Below are 12017 nucleotides of genomic sequence, written 5' to 3' on the forward strand. Positions count from 1 at the left end.
AAAACATTTTTTTTTTTTGCAGCAACTTACCCCGCGTTCGATGTCTCTCGGACGACGAAGATTCTATGCCGTCCGGCCAATCCCGTCCAAGGTCAGCGGGGGCTCGGCTGCGGTTATGGAACGTGATTGGCCGGACGGCGTAGAATCTTTGCCGTCCGGGAGACATCGAACGCGGGGTTAATCAGCTGGTTTAAAGTCTCCGTTATGGCGCATCTGTTTCGAAATCCTTCCTTGTGTTTGGAATGTGGAAGATTCCAGAAATCGGACATGGGCCGAATATGTAGTTTTTGTCAAGATTCCTATGTTTGTATGTTGTGGTCATCTAGATTTCAAACATTTGGTTGGTACCTGCAATATTTAAGGAGAATGTGGAATAGTAGAACACCTGTGAAATGTAAATGTGATCACTGCTAAGTGCTAAGTGCTAACTGTCCAGTCTTCAGAAACACATTTCAGTAAGTCAAGTTATTTTTGTCCTTGCATTTTTGATGACTGTATAATGATTTTTTTGTAGGCAATACTTCTTTGATTACAGGTGAAATTTTACCAGTTAGACTGGAATAGAGTTTCAAAATTGTGTGTAGGTACTTGTGGGGTCAACTGAGTCAAAATCAGCCTGCTTGGCTGCTTGTAGTTGTGGTTCAACAATGGGTGGCTGCTGCCTGCTGGGTGGGATGGCTAATGAAGATGCCAAAATGTGGCATTTGGCATTTGGGGGAAATTTTGCAACTTTATCATTAACATCTCAATAAATTTCATTTTAACTAGGCAAAAATGGAATACTCTCTCTTTTAGAAAATGGTTTCACTGGCAGGGTGACCGAAAGTGTCCGATTTTTGGGGGGCCTGACCGACCGATTACCAAATCGGTCAGCATATATTTTCGGTAACCGAAATTTTCGGTAACCGATTGACACCACTAGTTACGACCATACGACGTACGGGAATGAGTTATCAGCTGTCTAATCGTAGACAACACAATGTCGAGCCTTAAACTGTAAGCCCGTATTGGTATTGTTTCTTTTATTTGGCTGTCGAACATTATTTATGGTTTGAAATATGATTTTATGTAAAATAATTGATATGAAAAAGCCGTCTTATAAGTTATGACCCCATTTCACCACACGCAAGTGGCAGAAATGACAATGATCAGCTGACGCATTTTTCTTGGCCGAAGTCAGAGCGCGCGGCCCGACGCACCACGCGTATTTGGAAATTCCGACCTCGACGAGCATCAGAAGCCACCTAACAGGCGTGTTCGAAACCGCAGGAGATGATGATGAACGGGTTTATCGAAACTTGATTGGATGAGCATATCGGTAATAGCGATTTCAGTGTGGGCATTTATTGTTCATAGTGGTGTGAAATGTGGTTGGGGTACGACCGACAACCCGTCGGGGCGAATTTCGCACTGGGGTACTCAAAATTTGAAGAATTTAAGACGTTTCCATGAGTTTTGAAGGTATGGATAAGTTCTAAAAATCCGGTTCTCCTTATCTGGGCCATTAACTCCATACGGTCCAAGAAAGCTGGCACACTACCTTTAAGGCCTTGTGCAGCGTAGGCGCCTGGAATTTCCTAACTCAATTGAAATCAGTGCGCAATCACATATGAATGTTTTGATCACGCCTCAGACTTATGTGCATTAGAATGGGCGCTGCTGCTGTGATCGCTTTTTTAACACATTCGCTTTGATAATTAATCAAAGGTAGCTGCAGTAGGTATCCAGTGTAATGTTCTGTGTGATACAGAACGATAAATAGTTGCCATACTATGAGAGCCACTATTTTAACAGAAGTCAGAACTCAGAACCATATGATTACATTTCACACAGATGCATCCTCACACTATAAAAAGTCAAATTCATTGAAAACAGACCTGGCCAATATCGTATAAATGCACCAGTTACGTTTCCGCTTGTCCGTGCTGGTGCTCATATCACATTTGACAGAATCCTCGGCCCGACTGATTAAACTCCCCGCTGTCAGCTTTAAAGGACACCACCTGAAGTACTGACACTGTTGCCTTAGTGCTTAGTGCGACATTTGCAATAAGTGCTCTTGAATGCTGCCGGAACGTTCAGTCAGTCCCGCAGCGTAACTGCTTCTTCGTCGAAACGGCTACCGAAACGGTGCATGGATGCGTTGTTTGATGAACCAGCTACGACCAGTACTACCTGGGCTGGTCGTACCTTCTGCACTAATGGCGCATGAAAGCATGCTACTGAAACCGGTATGACACACCGATGTCATGCATGTGGCACCAAATGATGATTGCTATGTGTATTTATCACTCATAAACTCCTGACAGTGTCAACAAATTGCATGAGTAAACGGCAACGATTTTCGATGAGGGTTCACTGGCGTCGTAAATATACAGCTGTAAAGACAAGAGCAAACATGCAAATTGTAAATGCCGGGCTGTTTCTTTGGGTTAATACTTAAACGACATGCAGCCTACAATACCATTGAATTGTAGGAACTGGACTATCGTACAAGTCAACTACAAGAAGACGGTTAGACCCTTTGCTGATGCGTTGATCCGTTCATAGATCAGTGTGGTTGAGTGTGGATCACTTGAAGCATGAGTCAATTAAATATTTCAACTGAATTTAACAGCACTGATGGAGTTACGGTCTCCGCTAGAACTGCGTTTGGCAGATCAGAGTCAAATTTTACGAGTCATTAGTTCCCTCAGCCACGCAGATAGTTAAACGGCAGGGCCGGCTATTCAATCCGGCTATAGCCGGCTGTTGATCGAAACGAACAGCTAATAGTTATCTACATACTCCAGATGAGATGTTTCCCACGTTTTGTCTTGACTAATGACTATCGTAAAATATGTCAAACTCACTGGACAAAAGGAACCTGTGCCGCGGTCCTATTGTGCGACAACTTTGAATGCCTCACGCAAATAGCTCGACAAAATATATTATAAATATGCGTCGGTAGCCATATCCGTCAGGAACGGTAACAAGTTACGTGCCCGAAGAGCTGCACTATTATGAAAACGAATTATGTACCTCAAAAGGCTAGCATAAACATCATTAATGGGGTGAATGAGACGCTCGCAACTATACCTAAAACTGAAATGAAAGGGCTTTTCTGCATAACTTTTTGGGATATATGGAACGGAAGAGAATAGAATTAACTTAATGGAGTGGAATAGAGCCAGGACAATGCGCGACGTTTAGCTTTGATCCTCAGCCAACAATCTATCAAGTCCAGAACCCTATCGTCCGTGGGACTCGCCTCGTCCCCTTCTCCCTCTCCCCCCCCCTCTCTCTCTCTCTCTCTCTCTCTCTCTCCTCTCTCCTCTCCTCTCTCTCTCTCTCTCTCTCTCTCTCTTTATCTCTGTAACTCTCTCTATCTCTCCTTCCTCTTCTTCTTTCTTCTCTCTCTCTCTCTCTCTCTCCCTCTCTCCTTCTCTCTACATTTCGCTCCCCCTCTCTCCCTCCCTGCATCACATCCCAATCAGGCCTCCCACCCCGGGGACCCAGCATGGCGTGACACCGGGTGGCTCCATTCGGCAGGCGCGAGACGGAAGGAACCACCCTCGGCTGGGCGCTCATCACGCTTCTCGCTCCTACTGAGAGACAGGCGCAGAGCCTCCGCCGAGAGACTGACATGGAGTCTCTAGTCAGAGGCGCACATGGAGAATTGGAGAGGTAGTAAAAAAGGTGCCTCCATTGAGCTACTAGGCACAAAGACAAAGAATAGACTTTTTATCGAGACAGAAATGGAATATGTATCGAGAAACGAGACATTGGGGTATCAGGGTACAGAAATGGGCATTCAAGGAGAGAACTAAATGGGGCTCTCATTGAAAGAAACATGGAGTCATCATAGACAGAAAAAGGACCTGTCCTAAAAATATGCAATGGGGCACCCTGAAGTGAAATTTGGTTGAACTTGACCGATGATGACATAGTGCAGCAGCAAAAATGGCTTCCAATGCCGTCAAGATTGAGTTTTGGATGTGAACAATAAGATGACCGTTGATGTTCGCATGCACATGAACTTTAATATCCCTTTCATATTTATAAGAATAATCGATGCAAGTTCTCGGATACTAGCTGTAACATAGGAGGTAATCTACTATGCATCGTAGACGTCAGGCCTTTACAACGTCGGAGATGTCCACCCATCTCCCATTTTCACAGAGAGCCAAGCTATGCCAAGCCTTACATGGAACCTCCATTATGTGCTGCCTGAGGTCCATGCTTGTTCTATGCCAGTACGAAAAAAAAGATGTAAGAGAGCATTCATCGGGGAATACAACGCAGCGTCCATGATTAATTTACAGCAGCCTCTGTAAGCTCGATCGATATGGCATACGGTTTTGGCTCATTTAGGTAATATTGAAACCTTTAACACCGCAACAAGTTGTATTTCTTGCATGTATTGATTGCTCAAAAATTTCCATTTGCCGTTTTCACGACGGGCTATCCGGCGAATGCACCTGATTTGACCAAATCTGCACCTAATTTCTTTTACAGCAAATATCTTCATTTCATGAATTTATTTCAGTGTTTTAATCGATGATGCTCTCTGATGATATGACAAAGCAAGCATATAAGCAATTAGTGCAACCCTAGTTGATAGCTGCTAAGAGACACACTGAACCTGATTTGACCAAATCTGCACCTAATCTGTACCAGATGTGCACTAAATGTGTACCAGATGGCCGTCGTGAAAACGGGTATTATGGACCATTGTCGAGTAAGAAAAAGTTGTTTTGGCAAGAAAACTCAAGGATAAGCAAATATTCACCCTTTTTATCTGCTTTACAAAACAGTGATGATTCAGATGAAAGTCAATGCGGGAGAAAAATGACACATATTCTCCTGAATTTAAGTGTAGTGTAGAGAGTTGAGTGACCACATGAGCCGTAGGAAAAGCAAATCCACCAATTCACGAAAATTAGAATTGAGATTCTTGCAAGGAGAACTGTACGAAACACGATAACCCCAAACTTTTACTACTCTGCAACAACTGGATTGGATGGAGCACAGATAACAGTAGTACTACTGTTATCTGTGGATGGAGATAAGCATATCCTCTAATAACGCCCCATAATCTGTATGACGGATGGACTCAGCCTCCAACGGTGTCTGGGGATCTGTATCGGTTAGAATCGTCTGGCTACTGTGTTTTGCAACGACGTGACGCGGTCGGGTGCTCAATCGGCCGCCGATTCTGGAGATGGCCAATCTGGCGCGCCAGAGACGTGATCGGCGCACTGAGAAGGTCCTCGAGTCCATCACTGACCCCCCCCCCCTCCCACCGATACAGGGCTCTGTGGCTGCGCCTATACCGACCACCCGGACATGGGAATGGAAACTGGGACTGAGACACACTGAGACACACTGAGACACACTGAGACACACATTGAGACACACTGAGACACACTGAGACACACTGAGACAACTGGGACAATGCAGCCATAGACATGAAAACTGAATATGACTCGATTCGAAACGCTCCATGTTCATTGCTCATTTCATCCGCATTGATAAATAGCAAGCGACATTTTGGCAATGAACCGGAAGGGTGAACTAGTTTTCAAGGAAAATAAGCTAGCAATGGAAGAAAAAAATTAATACATTTTTCTTTTTTTGTGGAAGAAAATCGACTGATCCCGGATCCGGCAAAGGTTGTTATGCGCATAATTCTCGTAAGTGACAAAATAGCGATCTGGTGATTAACGAACAGTCGTCAGAAGCCCCGTAATTGTTTTCTTAATGAGGCGAGGCTTCAATGCACGGGGCATCAAAATCAACGCGAAACGCGAAACCTTTGAACCATTCAGCCTGTCAATCGTATCGCGAAGATAAAGTCAGCTGTGCTGGACGCAAAATCTCAACTTTGCGCCAGGTTCAATGAAGCCGCTGCAGTCACGAAGATCTATGCAATGAATAGCTGTAATCACCCAATTCAAACTAAAGCTAGTCTTTAGAATAGAAGCTGGTAGGTCCATCAGTTGAATAGGCTGCGTATGGAATAGATGAACTTTACGGTAAGTACCCGGGAACTTCAAATGCCTGAAATGTTTTGTCTACTGCAAGACAATGGTGCATCTGCAACTGGTCTGATGTCCTTTGAGGATTCTAACTTGACGTCTATGCATACTCTGCAGATTATTCCAACGGCAGCACGCTAGCCCTTGAACGAGAGCTTCGTTAGGTACAGTTGGTTCTTACGAAGAACACCATCGAAAGGAAGTTCCAACGGCGGTTGGTAGACCGTATGGCCCGGGGAGCCCCTCGTTCGTGTCATTCATCTCGAATCCCAATCGGGGTTAGAACTGCTGTATTCTACACCCCAAGAGCTTCCCCGCTGCATTGTATGTATTTCACATCCCAAGGGCTCTGTAGGGTGTGGCTTTCATGTGGATCTGTGGCGGGCTGAATCCGGACTGAATCCGGACTGGATCTGGGCTGGATATGGACTGTCTTGACGGACATGCTAGTGCGGTATCCTTTCCCAACCACCTCAGCCGCCGACCCTACCACCACCGCCCGTGCCGCCACAGAGATGATTGTGGACGGAGTAGCCAATAAGGCACAGCCGCGAGCCAATTTCCGTCTGTTCTTCATGGAGAGGCGGCGACTGATCGGGACACGGCGCCTGTTAGTGCCACCCTCAGAGCGGAAGTCACGTGCCAACACACTTCGGGGGGAGGGGAGGATGGAGAAAGAACAGAAACAAAGAAGAGCGGAGCGGGTGGTGCGCGGAAGAGGAGAGGGAAGAAAAAAATGAGGGAAAGAAATAATGTGAATGGTCATGACGGAAAACGGTAAAGATGAGGCTGATGAGGCACAACAAAGGGAGAGAGAGAGAGAGAGAGAGAGAGAGAGAGAGAGAGAGAGAGAGAGAGAGAGAGAGAGAGAGAGAGAGAGAGAGAGAGAGAGAGAAAGAGAGAGAGAGAGAGAGAGACGAAGGAGAAGGAGAGAGGGCGAGGGACGAATGGAAAGTCAGACAGACAGGTGAATTTTCACGTAGTTTTAGGTATTTACCATCTCTCAATGTAACTTACGACCTGTCGGGTGGAAGTTCACAGAACTGACCTAAAGTAACACCCAAGAGAGATTCTTTCCACTCCCATTACGAAACTCAATCGCTCTTCCTGGCAGTCACTACGCTCGTTAGCTCTGTTCGCATTCCCGTCGCACCACCACCAGTGACGTCATTGGCACGCGTGACGTCACAGAGGGGCCGGACGTGGCCGGTCTCGCCAGTGGGCCGTCTCGGTGGCATCTCAGCCGCGTCGTCACCGGGGCGTTATCGTGACACTCTCGGCGGGCCGGAGGATGAGGGCCGAGTGCTGCTGCTCCTCCGACAGGGAGAGAGCGGGGAGAGGACGGGAGGAGAGAGCGGAGAGAGGACGGGGGAGAGATCGCTCGATGGGAGCGCATGGCAGGGGGCGGCGCGGAGGGAATGGGAGACGGGCAGAGGAGGGGAGGGGGCAGCCCACCTCCTGTGGCTGCCGCAGACAGGCAGAGCACGAGCCCATCGATTGAGTGGAGCGGAATTGCTCGTTTTACGTGTCTGACCGAGTCCTGTCGTCAGACGACCTCTCCGGGAAAGAGCGGAAAAGAAAACAACCTGCTGTTTTTTTTTACCATTTATTTTCAGGGGCCTGCTGCTAACAGGGCTAGATATGATGTAGTGAAGCAGAAATGTTTGCAAGGATAATATTGCGGTGCGTGATAATGAAAAAAGTTTGAATATTCTCCTCTTCATTTGTACAGAAATTACCGAATATTTATTTGCATTAAAACAAATCTTTTGGCTACTGAGCATTGTTCTCAAAGAGATATTACTAAGCGACATTGGTCATCAGTTACGTATGCATGAGGTACTCCATTTCTGAAGTCTGACATTTTTACTGTAGTATCAGTCAGGAATACCTTCAGGGCACAATTTGGCAGCCTTGGAGACAATCCTAGCTATGGTGCTACGCCATCAACGCCTATCTGTGGTGAAATTGAAGATCAAGAAGCTGTCGCTTTGTAAGATATATCGAGATTTGTTCAAAAATTCTCGGAATCGATGTAATGGTGGTCGTTATTCTGCCGATGTTAGAGATGTGGTGAGTTGTAAGATTCCTTTTCGGGATAATGCTTCTAAAACTTATTTGTATGGGAACATACCGAGATGTCCTTAGAAATGCCAATTTCTTTCAAACGTCACATGTTGTCTGAACTCAGGAACGGAGGCCGGAATACGTACCGAGCATGCGGAGGATGGCCTTCCTGTTTCCGCGCTGCCGGGCCTCGCCGCCCGAGACGGTGCCTTCCAGGTGGTTTCCGATGGTGGCCGCCCGACGGATCTGTGGGGAACACCACCGTCATCAACGTCACCGTCACCATCATCACCAACGTCACCGTCATCATCGTCACCAACGTCATCACCGTTACCAACGGCGCCGTCATCACTATCACCAACGTCACCGTCACCAAGGTCACCTTCACCACCATTACAGCAACATGAGAGATCACATCGGGCGGATTCAACCGCAAGACATCTCTTACTCTGATGTGGTGTGATACAATCACAGTGATGTGGCACGACGTCAGTCAAACATCGGTTGGAACTTGGAAGTCACTCGTATGATAATATATTCAGGAGTGATTGATATTCCTTCCTTTTATTCGTACGCGAATAGTCTGATGCTAATTTTAATTCAATTTTGTTTCTCTTACAGGTTGATGGGTTTCCTAGAGATGAACACCAAAACTAGCAAAATGAAAGTAGAAAAAAACCTTTATTAAAAGCAAAGTGGAATCAGAGTAGAAGCAAGCCAAGCGCCCTACTAGCAATCTGCTAATCCATAGGCTTTCGTATGACATTATCACTACAAACATCAGTCACTTGTCGTTGTAGTGTCATTGTAGCTTGGTAGTATTTGGAAGTGTTCATATGACATCTTGACGTCAATCAAAGCCACTTGAACGCTGGTGAAAGATCCGGAACGTTAAGAGCCGGTAAATGCACGACCGTATGCGAGAGTAGTTCAATAACAACTTTTTAGCCAAGGATACGTAGCAGGATGTGGCTGCCAACCCTATATAGACTAAGCTCGAATAAATAAAAACATAGCTTGTCAAAACATAGCCGCTATCACCACTTCGGCAACATAAATCAAAATTATTTGCGTACATACTGCGAATGTATCTCATAAGTACGCCCTATACATCAATAAGCCTTTCATTGCAATGCTTGATCTGAACGAGTAAAGCCGCGCCCTAAAAAAGAGCAATAGCCGTCCACTGGAAGTCACGCTCGCAGCTTAGACGGCCACCTGATCGTCTTAGGACAATTACGGGTCGAAATGAAACACAATCGGCTACACCTCTGCGACGCCGCTGCGACTTGGGTGTTCTATTTGAGGCGCACCGCGCCCACACGAGAACGCACCGTGCAGACTGCATGCCTTGTGTCACGTGCACTGTGCAGGTGCATGATGAGGCCAGTTACTTGACAGGCATGCTAGAATCAGGTGGGCACTCAGCAACCAAATAAAAGCTTAAAACGGCGCGCCACAGGCGCGCCAAATTTTAGCTACCAATGGCGAGTTGATTGAATTTATCATGCCAAAGTTTCAAATAAGCTCGAATTGCTACATGAGTAGATTTGTAATTGACGCATTGTGGCCGGGAAGACCAGTGCATTCCAGCTTTGAATTATCAGTCACTATTAAAGCAGGGAAGCATTTTGCCAGCGAGAGCCAATTTAGCAACAGGCTGCCGCATGTGAGGCGACAATGTTTCCCCGCCCTGATAGAGTATATCCCCTCCTGTCACCCCAATGGCCACGGGCCGCCTCAGCTCAAACGATCCGTGTTATCACTTTAATGTAATTGAGCAGATCGCAACTTGCAAGCACAGACCACTAAAATATCGTCCGATACTGTGTAATAGCTTACGTAATCGTAAATGACAGTGAGCTAGCGTCTTTTATGCCAGCAAGTGTGTAAAATCGAACATATAATATGTGCGACTGTACATACTGTCCGTAAAACACATGGTTCCAAAGATGACAAAAATGTTACATTTTAGATAAATCTGGAAAGTTTCAGAGTGCTCAACAGAGGCACTTGCCTTCCCATATGCATCAACGAATCCTGATAAAATGTCATCTCAAACAAGTACGAACAAAATGCCTGGCAACAGATCATCGACATAAATGCCCAAAAAATAACATTTCGCTCAGATTGGTGGAAAATCGAAAATCGTCTTTTCTGGCAACAACGTTTTATTGGAGGACATAAATGTCCCGGAAATCCGAACAAAAAGGCTCTCAGCGCTGGTGCATACGCCGCAATGTCCCTGGCTAATGTGGCATTGTGGCGTGCGTCTCGGGGTATGTCTGACGTCAGCGGCCTGTCTTCTTCTACACATCCTGACGGCACCGGCCCTGTCTGCTCTTATGGGTCATGACGTCCCTCACGTCCTGCCACCGAGGCGAACATGTTGCTTCTGGCAAAACATACGGTTGGTTGCATTTTTTAAAATTATTTGTACGTTTAGTGTTAGCACCAATGCAGCTTACTTTAGGTAGAGCCGGCAGAGACACCTTCTCTCATCCTCCTTGCAGAAATTAAGTTTTGTGGAAATTAGGATATGTCTGGTCCTGATCTTGGGTAATGGGAGGAAGTTAGTTCCTCAGCATGCTTCAAAGAGTTGGAACCTGGTTTTCATTTAATCGCTACCGTTGGATAGTGCAGTACGCCCGAACGGTAAATACAAAGTGAGCGGGAGAGAGGGAGAGAGAGAGAGAGAGAGAGAGAGAGAGAGAGAGAGAGAGAGAGAGAGAGAGAGAGAGAGAGAGAGAGAGAGAGAGAGAGAGAGAGAGAGAAAGAGAGAGAGAGTGAGAGAGAGAGAGAGAGAGAGAGAGAGAGAGAGAGAGAGAGAGAGGAAAAGAGAGAAAAAAGATGAGAGCACAGCTCCAGGATCTTATACATAGCACAATCTGCCGGGCCGTCGGCATTTATAGCTGCCATCACCTAAGTACGAACTGTCGGTGACAGTTGGCCCAGATGACCCGTAAACGAAAGATATCTGACGATAGTTGCACGAAATTGGAGCAATAAATGTCTGCAGTGTGATTGTAGCCTGACAATACTCTCTTTTGGCGGAAGATGTGTAACAATCTACTTCCGGTTACGGTGATGTCCACGGAATTGGCTATCAAAGTCGTTAAATGCATATTGCGCTCAAGGGTTGAATGACGCAATATTCAGCGGTGGGACTGTTCTCACATTGATAATTGACTAAAAAAAATATTGTTTAGAAATGTTCTTAATGTTCTAGAAATGTTCCCATAGTGGAAACCTGGGCAGACACTCCAGTCGGACAGGGACACTGCCGACAAAATGGTTTCTCACAAACTCCAAATGTCAGCAAACAACGAATCTCTCTCGTGCGGCCGTGAAAAACGTCAATATGAGCGAGGATTTAAAATTTTTAAATCACTTAATAGGGATTAAGTAACTTAAGTAACTTAATCCCTATTAAGTGATTTAAATCCGTCCGTCCGTCCGTCCGTCCGTCCGTCCGTCCGTCCGTCCGTCCGTCCGTCCGTCCGTCCGTCTGTCTGTCTGTCTGTCTGTCTGTCTGTCTGTCTGTCTCTGTCTGTCTCTCTCTCTCTCTCTCTCTCTCTCTCTCTCTCTCTCTCTCTCTCTCTCTCTCTCTCTCTCTCTCTCTCTCTCTCTCTCTCTCTCTCTCTCTCTCTCTCTCTCTCTCTCTCTTCCCCTATATTTGGTCATACAAGAAGGCATTGTGCTCAACCACCTCCACCGACTTCGTCTGACCATTCTCACCATACCTTGTGTGAAGCACAACGCCTCTATACTTTCCACCGGACTGGCGGCCAGGGCCAGGGGGTTTTCAACTGCAGACTTCACAGTTGCAGTTGGGCGCCTTAGCGCTGCTCCCCAGTGCCTGCATCTGAACGTGGATAATCTATGTAGTCAGCTGGCAGTCCAGAGTAATCAGCTGATGAGCAACGTCCT

The 12017-nt window shown here is 46.2% G+C and overlaps 1 protein-coding gene across 1 annotated transcript in view; it reads right to left on the reverse strand.

Moving 5' to 3' along the window:
* LOC122367863 (neuropeptides capa receptor-like) overlaps positions 1-12017 on the reverse strand; it is a 56472-nt gene that overhangs the window by 9531 nt on the left and 34924 nt on the right. The window contains exon 5 of the mRNA XM_043341342.1: positions 8234-8333. Coding sequence (XP_043197277.1) covers positions 8234-8333 — 100 coding nt within the window. The remainder of the gene's footprint in view (positions 1-8233; positions 8334-12017) is intronic.

The sequence above is a fragment of the Amphibalanus amphitrite genome, unplaced genomic scaffold, assembly GCF_019059575.1.
Source record: "Amphibalanus amphitrite isolate SeventyFive unplaced genomic scaffold, NRLGWU_Aamphi_draft 000901F_arrow, whole genome shotgun sequence".
NCBI classification, from domain to species: Eukaryota; Metazoa; Arthropoda; class Thecostraca; order Balanomorpha; family Balanidae; genus Amphibalanus; species Amphibalanus amphitrite.